Genomic DNA, 26,809 nt, shown 5'->3' with positions numbered 1-26,809 from the left:
TCAGTTCCGCCTATAGTATCACTGCCCAGGCTTAGCTGCTTTTGGTAAGCCTCATGCACATTTTAGAGTCTGTGAACTGCATCTGCCTCTTATTTCTCTGAAAATGGAGTTTTTTCATCCCTTCCTTCCAATTCTCCTTCCAGCCTTTCTTGATTTCCAGAATGAGAAATCACTAAGTCACATACTGAGCCACAAATAACATTATAAATGTGATAATTACATGATAATCTTTGGGGGAAAAAACATTCTGTGATTTCTAACATGTTTACATAAAAATATCTTACACTAAAACACACCAGTTGAGGGCACTGGCCAGAGATAAGATCAGGTTAGGCCAAGCAAAGCTGAGAAGACCAATGTTAAAATTTCAATCCTGTTCCTTTATCTTTTCAAATTAACTGAATATTGTTATTAAATTCCTTGTTTTAGTGTTGAATAGCACCCCTTTTCCCTGCCTCACTTTAGAATCAATTTAGAGACAAAGGATTCAGGCCAACTGAGGTTATCAGCATTATTGCTAATAATAGCTGGACTGGCGGATGCGATTCAGATTCACACAACAGTGGATTTCCTAATCTGAATCCTAGACTGAGATGAAGCCAGCCAGCCGTAAGCACTGCTTAATAACCAAAGCCTCCCCAGATAGGCTTCTTGCCCTACAGCACTAAGACATGAAAGAAACAGACCAAAATGTGCAAATATCTTTTATTCCTCAAAGGAAAAAGAAGAGTTACACATGCCTGTTTCTCACCAATAAGAGGGGTCAGGGCAGAGTGAGTCTGGGAGAGAGAGTTCTACCACCACGGTTCCCAAAGCATCATCCAGGGGCCTGTTAGGGGAGCCCGAGGTCTAAACTATTTCCACAGTTTCACTAAGATATGATTTTCCTTTTCCATCCTCACATTCGTTAGTGTGCAGTGAAGTGCTCCAGAGGCCCCAGCATGCTACATTACAGAAGACTGAACTCAGGAGAGATGAGGAATAATCCCCTCCATCACACCAGACACCAGGAGGGTGTGCCAAGGTGTGAGACATACAGTCCAACATGCGACACTATGGAAGACTGAACTCAGGAGCAGAGATGAGGAATAATCCCCTCCATCACACCAGACACCAGGAGGGTGTGCCAAGGTGTGAGACATACAGTCCAACATGCGACACTATGGAAGACTGAACTCAGGAGCAGAGATGAGGAATAATCCCCTCCATCACACCAGACACCAGGAGGGTGTGCCAAGGTGTGAGACATACAGTCCAACATGCTACATTATGGAAGACTGAACTCAGGAGCAGAGATGAGGAATAATCCCCTCCATCACAACAGACACCAGGAGGGTGTGCCAAGGTGTGAGACAAACAGTCCAACATGCTACATTATGGAAGACTGAACTCAGGAGCAGAGATGAGGAATAATCCCCTCCATCACAACAGACACCAGGAGGGTGTGCCAAGGTGTGAGACATACAGTCCAACATGCTACACTATGGAAGACTGAACTCAGGAGCAGAGATGAGGAATAATCCCCTCCATCACAACAGACACCAGGAGGGTGTGCCAAGGTGTGAGACATACAGTCCTTAATGTTTTTTTGTTTTGTTTTGTGAGACGGAGTTTCACTCTTGTCCCCCAGGCTGGAGTGCAATGGCGCGATCTCGGCTCACTGCAACCTCTGCTTCCTGGGTTCAAGCGATTCTCCAGCCTCAGCTTCCCCAGTAGCTGGCATTACAGGTGCATGCCACCATGCCCGGCTAGTTTTCTGTATGCCTGGCTAAGTTCTGTATTTTTAGTAGAGACAGGTTTCACCATGTTGGCCGGGCTGGTCTCAAACTCCTGATCTCAGGTGATCCGCCCACCTCGGCCTCCCAAAGTGCTGGGATTATAGGCGTGAGCCACTGCACCCAGCCCAGTCCTTACTTTTAAATAAATGGAGAAATATTTTTAAAATTGTTTTAATTTCTAATGTGGCAAACATTAATAGATATAACTCACATGACCAAAATCTCTTTGGGGTCCTCAGTAATTTTAAAAAGTGAAAAGGACCCCTGAGACAACATTTGGGTTTGGAACTGCTGCTCCACTAGGGGAAGAAATACCAGAACAGAGAATATGTGTTCCCTGGGAGATAAGGTCTTCCCGACTACCTCCCCTCCTATCATCAAAATAAGTTTTCTACATTTCTTTAATATCATGTTTTAAAATTCCTTTTAAAAAGACTGAAATCATCAGCAGAAGGCACGGGATTAGCTTAGCACGGTCAGTTTAGATTAGTTACCCTCAGAGGACTACAGAATGGACATCACGAGGCATACGTAAGCATAGAGGTGAGAAGGGCCGTGTTCACAGTTGACAAGATTACATTTCAGGTTAAACTGGTAATTAAGATAACAGGGCGAAAGACAATTAACAAAGAAACTGTAATCATTCATAAGCCTCTAATTAGCCATAAAGCAAAGTCTGTTGGGAATTTAATGAACATTTGTTAAAAACACAAATATTGTAGGAAGTTTTTTATACAGTCATGGGTCGCTTAACAAGGGGGATACAATCTGATCCGAGAAACGCATTGCTAGGTAATTTCCTCACTGTGTGAACATCACAGAGTGTATTACACAACACCTACACAGCTAGGCTACAGACCTATACAACATATTAATGCACTGAACAGCAACTGTAACATAATGGCAAGTATCTGTATATCTAAATATATCTAAACATAGGAAAGGTACAGTAAAAAAAGGAAACAATCTTACATGGCCACTACACTACACGCGGTCAGTCATTGACCAAAACATCGTTATGTAGTGCATGACTGCATATCTCCTCAAATCTGACAATTCTAAACAAGTAAAGATGTGGAAGAATTAGATAAACAGAAAGAAAGTACATCCTTCAAATAGAGAATCTGTATTTTTTTCACACATCAATAGAATATTTATAAAAATCAATTATAAAGAAAGCCACAAAGGAAAACTTAATCATTTCAAAGAATTAGAGATCTTAAAGGCCAAACTCTCTGGTGGTAATATAATAAAACTAGAATCCAATAAAGTTAAATAAAACCACAGCTATTTGAAATTCGAGGTCCACTCCTGAATACCCTTGGATCTGGGAGTAAATTGGCACTGCATGTGTGCCTGTGCTCCTGAAGGGCCTCACATACATGGGGAAGGGCAGAGAAAGAGAAACAACATCATCCACTACCTCTATTTTTAAAGTCAGCCTTACTACAAAATACAGAAAGTATTCTTCACTGGGCAGACCAAATCAACTTTGCTCAATCTTCGCCTTTGGGTTCCTTTAGATTTATAATGAACTGTAAGCATTTACTGAGTGATTATTAGAAAGGCACCATCTGAAGTACCTGATGCCCTTTCAATGCTGTAATGCCCCTGTGAGGTAGGTCTTACTATTATCCCTGCTCTAGAGATGAGAAAACTGAGGCAGGGAGAGATGAAGAAGCTGGCCCCAAGGCCACAGCACTGAGGAGGGAGGGGCCAGACCTGAAGAGCAGGGGGATCCCACAATCTATCCTTGTGCCTTCCTGCTCTGCTGCTTCCCAGCTAGCCTGTGTGCTGGACACAGCCCTCAGTGATCTCAACTTTGATTATCTAATTTTAAAAAGACTTCTCAAGTTTATTGTCTTTTACAAAAAAGGGATGTAATCTAGCAAGCCAAGCAGAACCAAGCAGACTTTGTAGTTTTCATCAATTTTCTGGAAGCTCCAGCCACTTTCCTCAGGTCCTTTAGCAATGTGTGGACTGCCCGCCCACCCCTGCCCCGAGGTAAGGAAGCACCACACTACAACCTCATGCAGGCTGGATTAAAACATGTCCTCCACTTCAGGCTTAGGAACCAGCGCCCCTCCTACAACTCACAAGTTGCTCAAGCAGTGGTCTGTGAGAAGTGATTCTATTTTTGGGGTTGTCCCTTTTCTCTGCTTTTCTTGGGAACCATTTTGACTCTCTGTCAAATGTTCACTGACTTCTAGCACTGGCAGAAAGAACGTCTGCTTTTTTATCTGAAACTGAACTGTTACACAACTTATAATTTTATTTTGGTAAAAGCATTCTTAGTTGCTGTGTTTAGTCATACTCTACAAATTATCTTGTTGATAGGATAAATATGGTTAGAATTAAAGAAAAATGAAGATGGTAGTGGATATTTGCAGACTATTATCAATACCGGCATTTCAAACTTCCAATATAATTTGGATATTTGCCTGGAGGACAAACTTTTTTTGGCATGCCATATAATGAGGAGCCTTATATTCCCAGTGTGCTCAAACTGCCCTGACACCACCTATCCACCGTCGTCAGCAATCTATGTTCAATTTTTCTTAAAAACATCAGTTACAAGGACAAATTTAATTCAACTGAGGTCAGACTCTCAGGGGAGCTGAGGAGTACTTCCTTCAATGGAAATGGCCATTTTTGAGTGGTGACAACACTGTCATTTCTTGGACCTTCTTTAACAAATCTGTTCTCAGGAGCGTTAACATACTTTGCTAATACACTTTAATCCGGCATTTTTATGGGGGTAATTATAGGAAATGCCTGGAATTAAACAGCCTACAACCAATTCTTGGATCAACAATTAGGAAAACTGAAAAATATACATGTAAATATATCTTTTTCTGTATAAGAAAAGTCCTGCTAACTTAGGAAATTAGAAGATATCTTTGTGTAGAATCTTTTTATGAAGTGGAAATAGACTGGGCAGGGTGGCTAACACCTGCAATCCCAGCACTTTGGGAGGCCGAGGCAGCCAGATCACCTGAGGTCAGGAGTTCAAGACCAGCCTGACCCATATGGCAAAACCCCCTCTCTACTAAAAATACAAAAATTAGCCAGGCGTGGTGGCAGGTGCCTGAAATCCCAGCTACTCGGGAAGCTGAGGCAGGAGAATCGCTTGAACCCGGGGGGCGGAAGTTGCAGTGGGCCAAGATTATGCCACTGCACTCCAGCCTGGGCGACAAAGCGACTCTGTCTCGGAAAAATACAAAATAAAAAAATAAAGTGGAAATAACTTCCTCTGCTTCTAACTATGCAGTTTGCTTGAAGAAAAAAAAAAGTAACCTGTAGGTGCAGTACAACTATCAGCAAAAATGTAATTATCTTAGAGTATTCTTAATAGTTCCTACTTCAAGTAGAACTTATGAAGGAGTTTAACTGTGGTAAAAAAAAAAAAATAATTGGAGTAACTTAGAAAACATTTATGTATACAATAGTTGGTTTGTATGCTCAGTCACTCATTCACTTTAGGAATAACAAGTGCCTACTACTTGCCAGGTGCTTGGGATATAGCAGGGCCTACTGAATAAATTATTATACGACAGTAAATTAGCATTGGATTGTGTTGCTTAAAACAACACTCACCAGAGCAAACAAAAGCCTGATTAGCAATATGATCTAAAATTTTAAAAACAGCCCTTTTCAACAGTTCCATCTAATTTGCCAGGTCATTATTTTATAATGTCATATGGGATTGCTGGGTCAAATAGTATTTCTGGTTCTAGATCCTTGAGGAATCACCACACTGTCTTCCACAGTGGTTGAACTTATACTCCCACCAACAGTGTAAAAGCGTTCCTATTTCTCCACGTCCTCTCCAGCATCTGTTGTTTCCTGACTTTTTAATGATTGCCATTCTAACTGGTGTAAGATGGTATCTCATTGTGGTTTTGATTTGCATTTCTCTAATGACCAGAGATGAGCTTTTCTTCATGTTTGTTGGCTGCATAAATTTCTTCTTTTGAGAATTGTCTGTTCATATCCTTTACCCACTTTTTGATGGGGTTGTTTTTTTCTCGTAAATTTGTTTAAGTTCTTTGTAGATTCTGGATGTTAGCCCTTTGTCAGATGGATAGATTGCAAAAATTTTCTCCCATTCTGTAGGTTGCCTCTTCACTCTGATAATAGTTTCTTTTGCTATGCAGAAGCTTTTTAGTTTAATTAGATCCCATTTGTCAATTTTGGCTTTTGTTGCCATTGCTTTTGGTGTTTTAGACATGAAGTCTTTGCCCATGCCTATGTCTTGAATGGTATTGCCTAGCTTTTCTTGTAGGGTTTTTATGGTTTTAGGTCTTATGTTTAAGTCTTTAATCCATCTTGAGTTAATTTTTGTATAAAGGTGTAAGGAAGCGGTCCAGTTTCAGTTTTTTGCATATGGCTAGCCAGTTTTTCCAACACCATTTATTAAATAGGGAATCCTTTACCCATTGCTTGTTTTTGTCAGGTTTGTGAAAGATCAGATGGTTGTAGATGTGTGGCGTTATTTCTGAGGCCTCTGTTCTGTTCCATTGGTCTATATATGTGTTTTGGTACCAGTATCATGCTGTTTCGGTTACTGTAGCCTTGTAATATAGTCTGAAGTCAGGTAGCATGATGAAAAGATTATAAATCATTCTACTATAAAGACACACGCACACGTATGTTTATTGCAGCACTGTTCACAATAGCAAAGACTTGGAACCAACCCAAATGCCCATCAGTGATAGACTGGATAAAGAAAATGTGGCACATATACACCATGGAATACTATGCAGTCATAAAAAAGGATGAGTTCATGTCCTTTGCAAGGACATGGATGAAGCTGGAAACCATTATTCTCAGCAAAGTAACACAAGAACAGAAAACCAAACACCACATGTTCTTATTCATAAGTGGGAGCTGAACAATGAGAACACATGGGCACAGGGAGGGGAACATCACACACCAGGGCCTGTCAGGGGGTGGGGGGCTAGGGGATGGATAGCATTAGGAGAAATACCTAATGTAGATGACGGGTTGATGGGTGCAGCAAACCACCATGGCATGTGTATACCTATGTAACAAACCTGCACATTGTGCACATGTATACCAGAACTTAAAGAATAATTTAAAAAATTAAAAAAAAAAGTCATATGACGCATTTAGGAAAGTCACTTAATTTACAACAGAGGAAAATCAAAGTTTATAGACTTAGGAAATAAAGTCTTAATGAAAAAGCTCTTCACGGCTGTCAGGAGAGCTACATTTTTGGTCTCTGTCCTTGATTCCATTGTGACCTTCAGCCCATCTCTCTGGGCCCCATTTTCTTGTCTTTACCTCTTGGGTCATAAATGGATCTCCATGCAGCTGTCATCCCTCTGCCTAAATCCTCCTCAAAAGAAAATCAAAATAGTGGCTAACACAGAGTACAGACTGTTCCAAGAGCTTCCTATGATGGAACTAATCTAATCTTTCTAACAGTGCTCTGAGGTAGATGCTAAAATCTACCAGATACTATGGATGTGATGATGAAGTCATATGCTTGAGATCCCTGAGTAAATAAATAAGAAAGAGACAGAATTCCAACAGCGGCTGTGTGGCTGCAGAGCCTCTCTCCCTCCCTGCCTCACCCTCAAGTCCCCGCCTGGGAGGGCTCAGGGTCACTCACTAAGTATCTTTCCCATGCGCTGCTGTGAGGCTGCTGCTATTAAGTTGCTACTATGGAGTAGTCATTAGTAGAAATTATGAAAAAATTTGAAAAAAAATCTTCATATAGCCAGAGATTCTAGCCTGAGATGTCTTTCCTTATTTGCTTATTATTATCTGTAAAAACAGGGTCTCCCTATGTTGCCCAGGCTGGCCTCAAACTCCTGGGCTCAAGTTATCCTCCTGCCTCGGCCTCCCAAAGTGCTGGGATTGCAGGCATGAGTCACTGCACCTGGCCACCTTTCCACATTTAAGAGATCCTTGGGATACTGAGAAGCAGGAGTCCATCTCCAGACATGAGGAGCAGGTGGGCTAAAGGAAACAGGACTGGGGAGTCTTGGAGAGGCAGAGCAATGCCCAGGGACACAGAAACTTTTGAATAAAGACAAGAGAGACTGACTCTTCGCCTACATCTAAAGCAAATGAAAACATAAAAATAAATGATGGCAAGAAACTAAACTAAAAATACACTACCCCTGAAAGTATGTGACACTGGATGTAATATCCAATTGGTCCACCACAGGCAGAGAATGAAGTACTTCAGATAATTTATCAAATAACTAAAATTAGATATATAAACTTTACGATTCTGAAAACTTTTTTCCTACAGATGTGTGTACTTTAGGAAACAGCATATTTAACATTTTTATAAATTTCAGTTGCACACCGTGCAGCTTTCAGGAAGCTTTCACGCCGTGCACTGCCCTGCATGCACCTCCCAAGCCTCGGGCTGTTCGTGCCTGGCTATCAGAAGCCACCTCCTGGCTGCCAGAGGGGCGAGGGGGCAGGCTGTTCTTCTCAGTGCTATAAGCAAGCCCAGGACTCCAAGGGAATGATAACAAATGTGTAAAAACCACAGTCACATTAACCTATAGGCTCAGGACCCAGTTCTACTTCCTCCAGACAGCTTTTGGGTACTGGTCTCCCTCTCTGTGTTTATAGCCGTCCTGGGTTTGCTGGGCACCTCCGAGTTCATGGAAGTGCAGCTTCTCACTGCAGTTGGGACACACTTACACCACTTTGACAAAGGGGGTGTTATTTTCAGCAGTGGGTGAACAGCAGTGAACAAACCAAGCCCCTGCTCCTGGGGCTCAACTGGGATGGGGACGCAGACAACTTAAACACATGGCCACTGGCACACCTAAGGGCCAGGGAATGCTGCTGACATGATGGGGGCGGTGAGGCCAAGGTCCCAGCCAGGTAGGCTTGAGTTGGTATTGCCACAACCCTGTGATCACTGGCAAAGAAGATTTCATGGTGGGAGTGTGACTAGAACTGGATTTCAAAGTTTCTTGAAAGCACTAGTTAGAAAAGCCAAGGTACGCTGATCTGCACACAGGAGGTGATCAGCGATGCCAGCACTGATGGGCTCCTCCTGCCTTGAGTGAAGAGCATCTGCCCCTGGACAGTGAACAAAAAGGTGGGGCCATTTTATGCCTCCAACAAGACATCTGGCTCAAACACAACTTCAAAGATTAGAGTAAAAACGAAACTTCCATTCCAAACTACTTAACTTTATTTTGGCAGCTGGAACAATCTGTAATTGAACACTAAATTCTACTACTAACTTTTATCCTAAGCCTGTGTAGTAATTATTGATTAGTCTCAGTTTAAAATTGCTGTTTAGATGGAAAAAATTATTTTACATAAAACATTAGTTGAAAGATACAGGCTGGGCATGGTGGCTCACACCTGTAATCCCAGCACTTTGGGAGGCTGAGGCAGGTGGATCACTTGAGGTCAGGAGTTCAAGACCAGCCTGGCCAAAATGGCGAAACCCCATCTCTACTAAGAATACAAAAAAGAATTAGCCAGGCATCGTGGTGCATGCCTGTAATCCCAGCTACTCAGGAGGCTGAGGCAGGAGAATCACTGGAACCCAGGAATCAGAGGTTGCAGTGAGCAGAGATCGTGCCACTGCACTACACCCTGGGCAACAGAGTGAGACTCCATCTAAAAAAAAAAAAAAGATACACATTAAGTTTTTCACACAAATTCTTAAGGGCAGATATTACTAAATGCCATTAGAAAAAAAGGAAACCTTTTATCGAGCATTTAAAAAAAATGCTTCTACATTTCTTATTTATAGGTATTCTAATAATACTGAGTGACATTATGGACAACTTAGCCTAAATTATGGAAAATCAAATTATTTAGTAGAACTGCAAGACAGTCCTCTCAGTTGTTGTAGTAAGTGTTGCTATAAACATTTAAAACAGCAAAAAAATACCAAATACCTGCACAGTATGTATGATAAATGCATACGATAAAGTAAAAAAAAAAAAAAAATAGCACACACTGAAAGAAAGCCAACAGAAGAGGGCACAGGGCATGGGCCAGGGAGGGCAAGAATTGGGATGGGGACATGGAGGAGCCCAATCCAAGGCAAGACACAGGCTCAGGCTTTACTACAGTCACAAAGGCTGCTTCTTGTTTTTGTTTTTAGCAGAAGGTAAGCATGAGCAAATCACTTTTTAGAGGTAACTTTGCTGGACTTGTGAAGAATGGTGTGCAAGGTCCAGAGCGACTTCAGGAGAGGGAAGGTGGGATTCCCACAGAGCAGGAGCACAGATGAGCCAAGCAAGGCCCTGCTTGGAAGGCAGCAATCAACAGAGATGCACAGACCTGTGAGGGTGCTGGGACAGCCATGCAACAATGCAGCCCTTTTGCTTCCTAAGCTCACCAGTTCCCTCGCTCCACGTCTGAGAGGTGCTTTGCAGAAACACAGCCCTTCTCAAGAGGGTTGCAAGGTAAGCTTAGTTGGTACATGAGTGCACAGCACATTTTAATTTTTATAGTTATGCATTTATATGTATTAGACTAACGACCGACAAAAAATTTACCATTTCACAGGTATTAGTGTTTAGGATGAGGCTAAAGTAGGTATTTCTGTTTAGAAAAGTAAATTTGAAGAAAAGCTACCCAGCAAATTATAGTAGTATGTGGTACACAGACAAAAAAAAAAATTATGCAGTCGTCCAAATGACTGAAACTGATAAAATGCTGGTCCTGGTCTATGGATTCCCCATCTGACAAAGCACAGAATACTCGCACCTTCTCCAGAGTCAGTAACCAAAGATGAGAGAGCAGGGCACCCAGCACAGAAACCACCAGGAGCCAACGACTTCCTCCTGTGCTCCATCCTCTCTCACTCACACCAGGAATTAAATCCTTTTATGTAGACAGACGGTCAAGAAGTGCTACTATAAAGCAATTCAGTATGGTCTGAACTATCAGAGAGCTACATGGAGAAATAGTTACTGCTAAACAGACCTCTCTGCTGATGTTTTTCCCAGCTACTTAAGTCCTGAAGATTTCCACAAGGCTGAGTCAAATCTGCGTTTCATCATCTATAAGAAAGGTACCTATCGAGAACACCCTGCTGGCCAGTGTGTAAATATCTAAAGGAGGACTCAGAAAACACCGGGGAAGTCCAGCCTGCACGTGGTGGCTGGGCTTCAGTGAAGCATGCAGCACAACAGGAGTTGTAAGTAGTAGTTACATAAGCAGCCCTGGAAATTCTGCTCAGAAGCAAACTGAACAAATAACATTATCTAAGGCTTACAATTATTTAACTCCCTAAATTTTTGGTCCTCCCAGTAGCACTTTTAAATGCCTAAAAGCAATTAAAAGAAACATTTTTCCAATGTCTCACAGAACCATTAGAAACACAAAATTAATAGCTTCATAAACTATAGCTTCTATTTTATCCATAATAGAATGAAGGTGCATAAACCACATAGTAATTAATCTTTGGACAAAAGCAAATAAATGGAATATATGGCTAAGATCCTTTCTGAGTGTGGCCCAAGATAAAACTTTCTTCCAAAAGGGTATCATTAATGCAATAACGCTTTTGTGGAATTCTATTTTGTATGAAATTCCTGTTTTCTATTAGCTACTTCTTCCTCTGTGACACAAGCCTCATTCCTTGTGAAAAACACGAAGCAGAAAACATTTGTGAAATCATCAGGTAAAGATCCCACGACCGTTCTATCACTGACACAGTATGTAGGTACGTGGTACAACCCCCAAGGGACCACCTTGTGGCATCCTCAGCAACCACAGAGCCACAGGGCAGATGAGTGTTTGCTCCCACTGAGGCTCTGCAACCTCTGCCACCAATACTGGAGAAATCCTCCAACCTCACTGTTTTCTCCTGAACTTGTTCCCTTCTGTTTTTCGATTAATATGCAGCAAACAGGCACACCTTCAAGCTGCCAAAAGCATCTTCAACGTTGTACACTTACAATCTTCAAAATATAGTTGTTCAGAAGAGTCATCAAAGTAGTTTTTGAAACAGAACACTTACTTTGACCACATAATTGAACCTTCGGATATCTTGAATTGCACTTGAGAAGTCTAACCGATTAAAGGCTTCTCCCAAGGTGCAATAGCCATGCCTCTGGAACAGCAACACAGAAGTTAAAATTAGTCAATTAGCCAAAAAGAATTGGCAGTTAATGTCAATTAATTGTGCGATTAAAAAAATTTTTGGCAAAGGACAATTTGTTTTTATTTTGAAGACTGATTTTAGATTTAGATGAGAGTATAGTAAAATTATAGCAATGCTAATACTTTAAGCTGTTTATGTATACCTGAGACACCGTTAACTGACATTTTTTACAACCTGCTGAAGTAATGACAAAGACAAATATTTATTAAATATCTCGCTGGTTTGTTTTGTTGGGGACAAACTGGGGTGTGGACGACGTTAAAGCTAAGATCATAAAAAAACTGGATTCATTCTAGGCTACGCAACTAAAAATACATAAATCATCTATTTAGCTGCATTGTGAGGACGTAGGTGTTATAAATATCTAGTTGAAACACAGGATTTCTCTCCAGAGCAGGCATGCACTGCCCAGGCTGGAAGTATGCTCAACCACAAGGATCAGGGCTGGGAGAGGTGCTTCGGTAGCAAGAAGGTGCTTCTGAAAACCAGCATTGGGATGGAGAGGGCTGAAGGCAAGTGCTGGATGTGACCATGGGCAGCTTTCAGGCTGGGAGCACGGATGCCAAGAACCCAAAACACCAAAAAAAAACTGGTGCTTAGACCCACAGGTCCAAGAACCAAAGGAAGAAAATGAAACAATTTATTTTCAGTACTGTAAACACTGCTGCAATAGCAGCACACCCCCCAGACGAAAATACCAAATGCATGGAGAGCTCCCGTGACTGGTTAATAGGGTGATAGACCTGTGATCCATCGTGATGCCTTATTTAAGGGGAATGTGTGGGAGACTTTGAATTTTATGGCCCTGAAGTAGGAACCAGATGTGGGATACAGTTCACTTTAGCTACCCCCAAGTGTTATGGGCCCGGAGCGAGGAGAGTAGCACTCTTGTGCGGGATATTGATTTCACGGAGGATGGTGACCAAGGGACCCCTATCTGACGGGGGGCATCCGTGGGGACGAGGAAGGTTAGATGTTTTTCTTCCATGATATACCCTTATCCTATATTGGTTTGTATAGATTAGCACATTAGGTTTCAGAAGTCATTTTAAACTCCATCTTCATCCTCCATATTTGAAATATTTAAAATCTACAGATTTTCAGGTCAAAGTTGTAGAGATAAGTAAGCTAGAAAACAGTAATAGAAAACATGAGATGATTGGTCTCAAATTCCAAACAGGTGACTTGAGATGTCCTAGAGAAAGCAGCTGGAGTCATAGCACCTTTGCCTCAGACAGCTGATACACTGAGAGGCTCACGTGCTTCTGTGCGTCAACCCCAGTCGCCCTGATGGGTGCACAACTCAACGAAATATACTCATTTAAAACATCCAAATATGTTGACTGACTGCCTGCTATGTGGAAAACATTTTCCTGGGAACTCTGGGGAAAGGAAACACTCATTTTGATATAGATTATAATCTGAAATCCATCACAGCTGATATTCCACACGATGGTGCAGCAGGCACTTTCCAAGGTCACCACCCATCTCACAAAAGGAAATTAAATCTGATTCACAGAGCAGACCACAAAGAGCATGTCTGGACCTACAACCACAGCATGTAACCTCGGAAGCGGTGAGACACCAGCCAGCATGGACAAGCAGCAGGCACTTGCTCTATACCAGGTGAGGGTGTGGAGACATGACGTGGTGCAGGGACACCAGCACCCAGTCCTAGTTCTGGTCCCTCTCAGCCTTGTTAGGTCCTGGTTCCTAGGATTCCAGGGAGCATCCCCAAAGCCTCACAAGAAGATCCTCCTTTCCTGCATATGCTAGCTTGGATGGGATCCTCTGTTCTGTAATCAGTATGGCAACAGAGCAGATGAAATATTTAATGGTCTTTCATGAGCAGTAAATTTTGTTTTTCACAAACTAGGTTAGATTCTGTCAAATAATCGTCTAATGGTGTATTCGAGTGTATATTAAGGATCTGATTCATTCTGTACCCACTAACCATAACCAAACAGATTAAGTTTTCTTTCTCAGAATCTAATCCTTCAGTTTCTTGGAAGCTGGACTAGTTTCAGAGCATCTACAAACAATTCTGGAATATTTAACTTACCCTGAAATAACATACGATAGACAGTAATTCCCTAAATTATTTTCCCCAATTGTTGCAAAATAAAGCAAATGCAGAGTTTCTAGGACTATAAAAGGAACTCAACTTCCCGGATCCTAGTAAAGAAACAGGAAACAGCTTGAAGCTCTCTGGTTTGTTTTATGGCTCATGAAAAAGCTTTAGCCCAACTTGGCAAAAGAAAGGCAGGGAAAGAGTTCACATGGCTCTGCACAAACCCAACCCAATTACTAATTTCATGTTAGCCACTCTTTATGTGGAATGAGAGGGCTCACAGATGCCCTGCCCTCCAAAACACGCCACAGGGAGGACACATTCCCATCAGCATCAGGGGTTCATGCTAACACAGAGAAAATGCGTATGACTGCAGGAGTCCATGCTTGGTTTAAATAACCCTGCTGTAGACTCAGATATGTACAGGTAGGCAGGAACCACACACTGCACACATATACCACATGCCACCACACACCATACATCCCACACACCAATATGTGCACAAATACATGCACAACCATACATACACACCATACATACAACACACATACACCATACACACAACACACACCAATGTGTGCACAAATACACAGCCACATACCACATGCACATGCAAGCACACACAATGGAAAATCACTGCCTCAAAAGCTCCTCATATGCTGTTATCTGTCAGAATGTGAACCATAGATCGGATATTGCAAAAGCAATGTGTTTTATGCAACTTTATTAATACATTTATTTAATGTGACTCCATATTCAACAGAAACAATACAAGATACTCTCTTATTTATAACAGAATACTTACTTCCTTTGTGCTTTCTTTATGGACATAGATCCATTTTTCACGATAAAAACCTAGAATAAAAATTACCTTTGTTTTTAAAATCTGGCAAATCATTTCAAAATGAAGATTTTAAAGGAATTTAAATAATTGGACATATTAACAAAATTATCTGACTTACTATATTGACAAGAAATGCTTTTACTTGGTTGAATGCAAACAGAATTGCTTTGTTTCTTAAATCAGTTTAAGATATGAACAATGATTTCAGACAGTACCAAGTCCTAGTAACTTAGAAGAAAATTAGTATTATTAATGACTGAAGCCATATGAAGACATAAATGATTATAAAATGCAATTACATTACTACATTCCTATGTACCCTAATAAAAAGTTCTATTCTTCTATTGCTGTGTATGGTACTCCATAGAAACAAATTTTTCAGATAAATCTTAAAAATTTCAAGAATCACACTAACTGTATTCTCCATGTGACCCTATCTTCTTCATAAAGTAGTCCCCCTGTATTCAGAGTTTCACCTTCTACAGTTTCAATTACCCACAGTCAGGTTTGGTTTGAAAACATTAAGTGGAAAATTCCAGAAATAAACCATTCATAAGTTTTAAATTGTGTGCCATTCTGGGTGGTGTCATGAAATCTCACACCGTCCTGCTCTGTCCTGCCTGGGATGCAAATCCTCCCTTTGTCAAGCAAGTCCTACACTAGCCGCCCCTTGGTCACTCAGTAGCCATCTTGGTTATTGGATCACCTGTTGAGATATCACAGTGCTTGTATTTAAAGAACCCTTACTGCACTTCATAATGGCCCCAAAGTGCAAGAGCAGTGATGGTGGCCATCTTGCTATAACTGTTTCATTTTATTATTATTCTCGTTAATCTCTTACTGCACCTAGTATAAATTAAACTTTATTATAAGTGTGTACATACAGAAAAAAAACCATAGTATCCATAAGGTTTGGTAGTATCCACAGTTTCAGGCATCCACTGGAGGTCTATCCCCTGAGGTAAGGGAGCCTACTATACATTAACATGTGTCTTGGTAACTCACAGATATGCTGCATGATAGAGCTCTATGCCCTCACACAGATAGGTCCCACCTCCAGCCTTCCCCTGCTGCCATCTAACATCCTAAACTCCAGCTCTGAATGTCTGTCTCCTGCTCTGAATCTTCAGTGACTTCAAAACTCAAGTCAGGACACCTCTCAGTTTGGCCTCACTGCTCAAGATTGACCTGAATTCATGACCATAATTCAAGCATTCAGATTCATGGGCTGTTTTGTGGGTTTGGCTATCTCTTATTTTGTTTTTGCACATCTTACCCACTGAAACGGTTGAGCTGCAAAAAGTTTGATCACTAAATCTGTAGGCAATGCTGGATACTGGGCTGTTATTTACATATTTGTATCACCTTTTATTTCATAAGATAGCATTGTCAGAGTAATTTAGTATTTCAACATAATCAACAAGTAAAATAAAATTAATGAGAATGATCTTACTTTGAGTATTTGTGTCATTTCTAAAATGGTCCTTTTTCCTTTTTTTCGATGCATATTCATGCTCTTCATTATTGAATATTTCTCCATCTTCACTATTTAAGATACTGAAATAAAGACACATTCTATTAAAATATTTTTTCAGGGAGATCTTCATTTGGCTTTTCTTTTGTAAAAGGATACAAATACTTCAAAGTAACAGACTGTGGGCTTGGAATCACAAGGGTAATGTCTAATACATTTTTGTTTCATTTTGAGAAATAAGATGTATCCTGGTTCTTTGAGAATATTGTACCAGAAAATGCTGAACATGTTTTAGAATCTCTGAAGGGTCTTGATATACCTATCCAAGGTAGTTTCAAACATCAAAATGCTTTATTAAAACAGAGATTTTTTTAAAAAAACAACTATTAAAACTCCAGAAAAAAGATGGTAAGAATATGATGATACCCAATACTGACCAATGACTTGCTGTATACCTTCCCCATGCTGAGTAACCACTCAACATTTCTGTTTACTCCCTATATAAGGGTTTAACTGAAGTTAATTATTACTGCACTGAACATGTTTTTATTAAGCACCAACCAAATACACTGTTAACACATTTAACTGGAACCAGGTGAAGTGACATGTATATTTTTACTATTTAAATACATTTAATTAAAAGCTTTTCTTCTTCGTGAAACAAGAAAATCAAATCATAAGGCAATAACTAAACAATGGGAACACCTTTTACTTTTTAAAAAAATTTCTTCCTTACAGAAAAAAAAAACACCTGTAAATAGTAATCCACATCCTCAAAACTAACGCTGTGTAAAATTTTTATTTTCCACACACTTATAACAGATTTTCAGTGTAAAGTGAGGAAGGAAGCTCTGTGGAGACAAGCTGGTTGGTGGAGGCATGCGAGAGTGGTGCTCAAATCCAAGGAACTAAAATTGCCTATTTGCCGGTCATCGTTCTTTGACAAGAAAATTGTACACAAGCCCCTTTCCACTCACCAGTATTCACTGTTATTAAAAAAAAAAGCTGACTTTGCCAAATGAGTCACTTTCTCACTGTCAGAACAGACTTAAACAGCGGTGCCAACAGTTGTAAATCATCAAGACAAGCAAAGCACATTTGAAAAACATACAAACAACTGAACTTTTTGTGGCAGACATTATAACAGCAATTTATGGAAATGTGTTGATGTTTGTATTTTGTATTTAGTCTTACACCGGTTTGTTATCATTGATTGAAATAGTGAATGTAGAAGCTTTAGAATCTAAAACGGTTTTTCTAACAAAAATTACAAACATATCAAAGGAAAAGCACAAATACAATGTTCTCCAGAAATACTGTCGCAGAAATAAAGACAGAATATGGAAGGAGACAGGACTGCTGACTAATCTCATACGTACAGGGAGAAGGACACTCCATGCAGCTTAGCTCCAACATGTGAGCGTGGGACAGAAAAGCAAGGTGAACCTAAAGACATCCCATGGACACACTGAGCTGGAACCAACTCTGCCCATAGGTGGTGGGGCCAGGTTCAGATGCTTGCAGTAACCGCATCCTCCTGTGAATCTGGGCCTAGATGGCTGTGGCTCCCTGGGGGCTACCCATACTGTGGATTCCACAGGTGGAGGTGACCTTCTTAGGCACTGCTGGGACACTTCCTGGGCCTGCCTGGGCAGTGGTATGGCTCAGAGAACTTCAGCATTAGGGCCTTGGGGAGTCTATGTCAGACTTGAGGACCAAGCCTGGGCTCACAAATGACAACTAGGCTACTATTTTTACAAAGTATTTTAAACGGGAAAAAAGCCATTATTTTTTGGTTGTGGGTTTTACACTGTCAGGTAAACAAAAATGTACAAGTAGAGAAGAAAGATGAATGCTTCTGAAATTTAAATTCGACACATTAAAATGTTAATAAAGGAGCATTTAATTTATAAATCTTTCCATTCTGCATGTATCAACTACATTTCATAGCAATCAACTACACGTCACAGCAAACAAGTTCTCTTTTTATAACCTTTGTTTCACGAGCAAGACAAACATCACCTACTCTGACTTAAAAACAAGGGAACCTACCCAACAGCTTGATTAAAAAATGTCAAACAACTTCAACAGACACTTCTCCAAAGAAGAGACACAGCAGCCAAGAAGCCCATGAAAAGATCCTCCATATCACCAATTGTTAGGTAAATGCAAATTAACACTACAATGAGATACTACCTCACGCTCATTATGAGGCTACTGGCGAATTAAAAAAAAAAAAGAAACTAACAAGTGTTGACATGGATGTGGGGAAACTGGATCCCTCGTGCAATGTTGGTGGAAATGGAGGATGGTATAGCTACTATAGGAAACAGTATGGAGGTTCTTCAAAAAATTAAACATAGAATTACCATATGATCCAGCAATTCCACTTCTGGGTATATATTCAAAAGAACTGAAAGCAGAGAATGAAAGAGATACTTGTATGCCCACGTTCATAGCAGTATTACTTGCAACAGCTAAACATGGAAGCAACCCACATGTCCATCAGTGGATGAATAAACAAAATGTGGTGTACACTATACACAATATGGAATATTATTCAGTCTGAAAAAGGAAATGCTGACACATGCTACAACAGGGCTGAAACTTGAGGACGTTACGCTGAGATAAGACAGTCACAAAAGGAAACATACTGTCTGATTTGACTTATATGAGGTACTCAGAAAAGTCAAATCATACAAACAGAAAATAGAAAGCCAGTTACCAGGTCTGGGGGTGCTGGAGAATGAAAAGTTAGCGTTTAATGGGGACACAGTTTCAGTTTGGGAAGATGTAAAAGTTCTAGAGATGGATGGTGGTAATGGTTGCACAATAGTGTGAATGTACTTAACACCACTGAACTGTACATTTAAAAATGGTTAGGATGGCAATTTTATGTTATGTGTATTTTGTTTTAATTAAAGATAAAGAGACAGTGTGCAAGAGAGGAGAGGAAGCAGCAGCTTGTCTTGTTCATGCTGTCTGAGGTGCATGTCGGAGGGATGGGGTGGGGGCGGGAAGTGTTAAAAACAAAGAATAGAACGTTATACAACACAAGCGGAAAATACAAGGCACAAACGCACTTGTATGAAACACAGAGTTTCCATAAACTTAAAACATGTCTGAATGATGGAGCTAACAGCCCTTAACTCTCCACACCCAGACTGCACCACAGCATATGTCACCCCCTTGCTAGCAAATGTGCCCAAAAGGCAATGACATTCCAAGTTTCCTCTGACAAGCCCAAGGACAGGGCATCACTTTTCCAAGTTCCTTTCCATTCAAGAAAAGGAAGAGAAGAGAATAGAGAGGAATCAAGAAAACAACTCCAAATAGAAGTAAACAAGAGCCAAGAACGGAACTATTTCTCATAATTAAACCCCAATTTCTATAAATTACAATCCTCATTTTAGTGATGACCTATAATAAGATTTGCATTTTCCTCTGATGGTATTTCCCTTAAGAGATGGATAACAAGGTCTTAATCTTCATCTCCCAGACCACTCTAAGGTTTTAAGCACAGGCTTTACAGAAATGTGCTGTTATGGGCCATCATCTTCAAATCATTTCCACACAAGTCTAGGAAAATAAGACAGGCTAGGGTAAGCCTCTGGTTTCTAAAATTGCTAATCAAGGGCATCAGTTCTTAACTATATTGCTGTAAGATATGTCACAAAACTTTTGTTACCAGTAAGAAAAATGACCAATATTTGTGAATGATTTAAGTTTTAATAATTATTAAAGTACTACACTACACATAATAAAAAATAATACATACTCATAAACTCAACTTCCCTGAGTTGCCAGTAGGAAGCAAACCTGCCAAGCCCTTGATTTTGGATTTCTGGCCTCCAGAATTTTGAGGACATACATTTCTGTGGTTTTAAGCCACTGAGTTTGTGGTTATGGAACCCTAGAAAATGAATAAAATTATCTATCTTTTCAAGCTACTTCAGTTTGATGTTGATTATGAAAGGTACATATATGCTATCAAACAGAAGAGACTTTAGGGAGAAAAAAATCTCGCATAAATGCAACAAGTTGCCATGACTCTAAGTGCCAAGGTAATATAACATGCAAACTGTGATAATTTCACCAAAACCAAAACAAAGTGGAACAAATCCTCAAACATAGTTGTTGATAATTCCCACCCTGGCCTCCTCTGACATTTCCTTTGGATCAATTTGGCTGCACCTCTTCTGTCAAGCAGGAGCTGGAGGACATTTTGGTCAGCTCCTCCCCGGAAGGGAGCTACAGTCTCTGCTCTAACAATCCCCAGTTGTTGTCTTAAGTCACACTGTGTTCATCAATGGCTACCTACTAAACTTAGCTTTTTATCTGTACATTTTCCAATCAGGTCGTATTATTTTCTCCTGATAGGCAAATGTTTACATTTATCCATTTTCCTGATATAAAGCTACTTCGTATCAGTGTATTATTAGTCTCTAATTATAAAAAGAAAATCCAGAAGAGAAAGTCCAGTCAATTTTATGTAAGTTAAAAAAAATATGTGAAACCTATTTTTAGAATTAACATTTCCTTCCTAAATATCTAACACGACACACTTACAGACTCTTAACACACCCTTGTTACATGAAGGGAGCAGCAGAGCAGAGGACGACAAGAGCACCAAGGCCAGGTGGAGCGACAGCCAATGTGGGCCCATCTGACTCCGCAGGGAGAAGCAAGTGGACTGTGCACAGAGTGCAATCTGGCAGAAGGGAAACGCCGTCTTAAAAGAGCTTCAGATACAGCAACCTTGAAGAAGGGCTGTGCCAGAAAGTCCACCACATGAGGCCGCAAACCTATCAAAGGGCATCAGACACTCTGTGCACAGGGTACACAAAACAATGCCTCCCACATTCTGTGACTTCCTGCGTGTGCCACTTGGACCACCACACTCCCTACCTGCACCATCTTACCTGGACAGACTAAATCTCAGCCACCTCATGACTAGGATATTAACATGGCTTCCACTTCTATAAATTCCTCCCCCTTAAGAATGCATGTCTGTAAAATCAGAAATGATGAAAACTGGACTCGTGAGTGGCTTTGTAGTAGGGATTACAGGTCCAGAATAGAACAGGTTCAGTAACATATTTAAGATATTCAAGGGAAAAATATAAGCTACAGATTTAACATCTAAATAGTGACTATCAAGGGTAAAAGTCACACATATTTTTTATGAGTATACACAAACACAGGAAGTACAGTGACCAGGAGGTGAGGGATGACCCACTAAAGAATAAGCTCCGGAAACCAAAATGACTAGAGGCAGACGCAAAGGTGAGCCGCAGCGTGGTCTGTATTTATCTGTGGAGTTGCTGGCACATGACAGTGATAAAAGTGCAGCATGCCATGGTTACCAGCGCGGACAATGCAGACAAAGAACAACCACCAGAGAAGTGGTAGAGGCGGGCAGAAGATGTGCAGGGGCCAACTGGGACTGGGGTATCCATCAGCTAACTGCAGTATCAGGTACTGTGGGGAGCCAACCAAAGAAACTAAGTGTTTGCTATAAAGCCATTAGGATAAAAGTGGAAAAAAAAAAAAAGGGAGGAAGAAAGCCCTCTTAAATACCAAAAGGATAAAAGCAAATAAAATAGAACAAGGTGGTTCCCTGTTATCTGTGATGTAAAAAATTGACTTGGCTCACCTATTAAATGGAAAACAGTCTTGGATTGGCTCACAAAGCAAAATCAAACACCATACTGCATATAAGATATACAGCTATAAAAGGCTGGGAAAATATATAGAGAATTTATAGGACTCAGAAAAAAAGTAACTGTCACAGGAAACTTTATAGCATTAAATACCTGTATCAATACAAATTTAAATAATAAAAATAAATTATTTAAATATATAACTGAAAAAGCCAGAGAAAGAATAAGTGAACCAAAAGAAAGGGGGGAATTATTACAAATAAAAGCAGATATTATTAAGTAGAAAAAGAATAGAACTAAGAAGTAAATCCAGAAGCTGGCTCTCAAGATAAAATAATCACCAAAATAAACCACTAGGTATCTGATTAGAAAAAAAAAATTAGAAAGTTACAAGTGCTAACAAAAGAAAATTTAAACATTGTAAAAGATAAGGAAAAGAAAGGGATAGAGAGAAAAATGTGTAGATTAAAAGAGACTTTAAAAACATATCAAATTTTAAGGATAAAACAACACTAAACTATAGGGTCTAGGGATATACACTTGGTGACAAAACTATAAAGATTAGGGAAATGGTTACCATAAGAGTTTGGGAATTGGTTATTTTTGGGGAGATGAAGTAGGTTATAATAGAAATGGGACATGTCGGGGGCAGGGGGCACTTCTGGGATGATTGATAAAGTTCTATTCCTTGACCCGGGTGTGGTCACAATGATGTTTCCTTTATAAAAATGAAGAAAAACATTAAAAAATCATTACAGGCAACTTTATAAAACTCTTTGCAGTAAGTTAGAAGTAGATGAAACATTTTTAAAAAATATTAAATTTAAAGCTATTCCAATACAAAATCAAGTTTTTTTCTTAGAGCTAAACAAGTTAATTATAAAATGCATTTAAGAACAACAAGAAACTATCCTAAAATTCATATGGAATGAAAAAAGAGCCCAAACAGCCAAAGCAATCCTAAGCAAAAAGAACAAAGCCAGAGGCATCACACTACTCAACTTCAAACTATACTATAAAGCCCCAGTAACCAAAACAGCTTCTGTACTGGTACAAAAACAGACTCACAGACCAATGAACAGAACAGAAAACTCAGAAATAAAGCCACACACCTACAACCACTCAATCTTTGACAAGGCCAGCAAAAACAGCAGTGGAAAAAGACCATCCTATTCAATATATGGTGTTGGAATAACAGGCTAGCCACATACAGAAGACTGAAGCCAGACCCCTACCTTTCAACATATACAAAAATTAACTCAAAATATATTAAAGCTTTCAGTGTAAGACCTCAAACTGTAAGATTCTGGAAGATAACCTACGAAATACTCTTCTTGACGTTGGCCTTGGCAATGAATTTTTGGCTAAGTTCCCAAAAACAATTGCAACAAAAACAAAAATTGGCAAGTAGAATTTAATTAAATGAAAGACCTTCTGCACAGCAAGAGAAACTACTGACAGAGAATACAGACAACCTATGGAATGAGAGAAACTATTTGCAAACTATGCATCTGACAAAGGCCTAATATCCAGAATCTACAGGGAACTTATGCAAAAAAACAAACGACCCCATTAAAAAACGGGCAAAGGAGTGAGCAGAAATTGCGCCACTGCACTCCAGCCTGGGCGTCAGAGTGAGACTCTGTCTCAAAAAAAAAAAAAAAAAATGGGCAAAGGACATGAACAGGCACTTCTCAAAGAAGATATACAAGTGGCCAACAAACATGAAAACGGCTCAGTACCACACAGTATTAGAGAAATGCATCAAAACCACAATGAGATACCATCTGACACTAGTCAGAATGGCCATTACTAAAAAGTCAAAGACAACAGATGCTGGCAAGGCTGAGGAGAAAACAGAATGCTTATACACTGTTGACGGGAATGTAGATCAGTCCAGCCATTGTGGGAAGTGGTCTAGAGATTTCTCAAAGAACTTAAAACAGAACTACCATTCTATCCAGCAACCCCATTACTGGGTATACATCCAGAAGAAAATAAATCATTCTACCAAAAAGACACAGGCACTCATATGTTCATTTTTGCACTATTAACAATAGTAAAGACACAGAATCAACCCAGGTGCCCATCAATGGTAGATTGGATAAAGAAAATGTGGTACCTATACATCATTAAATACTACACAGCCATAAAAAAGGAATAAAATCACACCCTTTGCAGCAACATGGATGGAGCTTGACTTAATTCTAAGCAAATTAATGCAGGAACAGAAAACCAAATACCACATGTTCTCACTTATAAATGGGAGCTAAGCACTGAGCACACATGGACACAAACATGGGAACAACAGACACTGGGGACTACTAGAAGGTAGAGGGAGTGGGGGTGGGTTAAAAAAAAACTACCTATTGGGTACTATGCTAACTAGGTGACAGGATCTGTACTCCAAACCCCAGCCTCATGCAATATTTTCATGTAACAAATCTGTACATGGACCCTCTGTATCTAAAATAAAAGGAGAATAAGAACCAGTAAGCACAAATAACCAGACAACTCTGAGTAAGAACCACAATGGTGAAGACTCTAGCCCCAGCTGACATGAAAACACAGTATTAAGCCTCTCTATTTACATCAGTGTGATGAGGTAAGTCCAGGAAGACAGAGAGAAAACCCTGTAGTCCCAATTGCCCATGGAAATTTAGTATGGGAAAAAGAGGTATCTCAACACAGCAGGGAAGGGGCTTTTCAGTTAGTAGTGCTGCTGCAGTAACTGGACAGCTACTGCACAAAGACACAAACAGATTTGTTCCTCACGTCATGCTCCAAGATAAATTCCAAATGGAGCGTAAGTTCTCTTCTCTCTCCTGAGGCATAATTCATATACAGCAGAATAGACTTTTAAGTACAGTTCAGGGAGTCCTGACCTGTGTACCTCCTGTAACACATACCCAATAAAGACACCATAGAAAGCTCCATATAGCTATTAAGTCAATCACCAGGGAGGCTCTCCACTCTGCCTCTCCTTGGGAGCTAAGAGGTAAGCCACCATTGCGAGCCCTGTGCTGACGCAGGTCCCAGACACGACTGACAGCACAGTCAGACTACGTGATGTCTCTGGCTTGCCTATTAATTTTCTTCATGATGACTTAAAAAGACTTTTAAAGGTGATTTTAGACTTGCACAAGAGTTTCAGAGGCAGGACACACGGTGTCCCCAAGTTTCCACCCACCTTCATGCAGCCACAGAACAAGGATCAACACCAGAAGAGGAACTCTGGCATGGTACTCCCAGCTCAACCACAGGCTTTGTTGTTTTGCCAGGCCACCCACCAGAGCCCGTCTGCCACTGGGCCCAGTCCAGGATCCACACTGTACTTAGGTGACACACTACCATGGCCCCCCATGCCAGAAGAGTTTGTAATCTCCTCTCATCACCTTGAAGAGGACTGGTCAATTATTTTGTAGAATGTCCGTCAAATTAGGTTTGTCTGCTGTTTTCTCCTGATTCAGCTTAGGGAAAACCACCACAGATGATGTGCCATTCACACAGCACCACACCACAGGTACCTGCTGCCAATATGATGCCACCTTTGAGTTCTTGGTTGGGGCAGTGTCTGCCAGGTTTCTCCACTGTAAAGTATTGTTCCCTTTGTAATGAATAGCTATTTGGGGGGAGACTTGGCAGATATTCTATTTCTCCTAATTCTTTTACCTGTTAGATTTCACCTTGCTGCATCTGTCAAGGGACTGTGCTTATAACAATTATAATGGTGATTTTCTATTTCCCTTATTCCTTCTACATTTATTAACTGGAATTCTACAAGGAAGAACTGTTCCTTATCCCTCACTTATGCATTCATTTATGTATTCATATCAGCCTAAATGGATGGCTATTTCTTTTCTTTTTTTAGGTTATAATCCATTACTACTGTTGTTTATCCTGTGGTTCGAACTGCTCCAGCTTTGGCCAATGCAGCACTTTTTGACGGACATCTACCCTTCTGATATCTGACAGGCTCCCATCACTCACCTTTCATTTGCCCTACCCCAGCCCTGGAACCAACCCCTTCCCTGAGGAGCCCTTAGGATCCACCATCTCAGGCTGGCTCTAGTCACTGATGCAGGTGTCACTGCTCTAAGGCCCTCTGTCAACAGACTTAGAAAACAGATGTGTTATACTAACTCACATACGCATAGACCCACATTTCTCTCTCTCTGAAAAAACCAACAGCCCTAGTTCATGCTGACGCCTCCAACCCTGATCCAGAACCACAGGATAACTCTAGCACCATCCTTCCTTATTTGTAACTTCTTCCTAGAATATGTACAGTTTTGAGATTGCTAACCCATGCCCCTATGAAAAACAAGTGCACTAACCAGAGGTTTTGTCTTTAGCCTTACAGCATCCTGTCAAAACACTGCTTTCCAAAGTTACTGATAGGTCAGCTAATTCCACATCCATTTCACAACGGTTACGGCAGCATTCCCTAACCGTTTTGGCACCAAGGACCAATTTCTTAGAAGACACTTTTTCCACAGACTGGGGCGAAGAGGGGGGATGGTTTCAGGATGAAACTGTGCCACCTCAGATCATCAGGCATTAGTTAGTCTCAAAAGGAGTGAGCAACCTAGATCATTCACATGCACAGTTCACAACAGGGTTCATGCTCCTATGAGAATCTAATGCTGCTGCTGACCTGACAGGAGGCAGAGCTCAGGCAGTAATACTTGCCTGCCCTCTGCTCACCTCCTGCTCTGTGGCCCAGGTCCTAACAGGCTACGGACTGGTACCGATCCATGGCCTAGGGGTTGGGGACCCCTGGATTATGGGATAAGGTTGTAATACCATTTGATTCATCTGTCACAGTTTGTATCATTTGGGCACTC

At 40.5% G+C, this 26,809-nt stretch overlaps 1 protein-coding gene across 5 annotated transcripts in view; it reads right to left on the bottom strand.

Annotated features, from left to right (window-relative positions):
- The window catches only part of FBXO25 (F-box protein 25), a 71,600-nt gene that overhangs the window by 30,790 nt on the left and 14,001 nt on the right, over positions 1-26,809 (bottom strand). For 4 of the 5 annotated variants that reach the window (XM_034965594.3, XM_034965591.3, XM_055107359.2 and 1 more), the window contains exons 3-5: positions 16,279-16,382; positions 14,787-14,836; positions 11,767-11,859 (exon numbers count right to left, since the gene is read on the bottom strand). In XM_034965594.3, coding sequence (XP_034821485.1) covers positions 11,767-11,859; positions 14,787-14,836; positions 16,279-16,382 — 247 coding nt within the window. Of the gene's footprint in view, positions 1-11,766; positions 11,860-14,786; positions 14,837-16,278; positions 16,383-26,809 lie in introns of those variants that run through there. The other variant, XM_003807532.5, reaches the window with a different exon arrangement.

Source organism: Pan paniscus, chromosome 7 (assembly GCF_029289425.2).
Source record: "Pan paniscus chromosome 7, NHGRI_mPanPan1-v2.0_pri, whole genome shotgun sequence".
NCBI lineage: Eukaryota > Metazoa > Chordata > Mammalia > Primates > Hominidae > Pan > Pan paniscus.
Note: the sequence above shows the minus strand (reverse complement) of the source record. Positions and strands in the feature narration are given on the sequence as shown.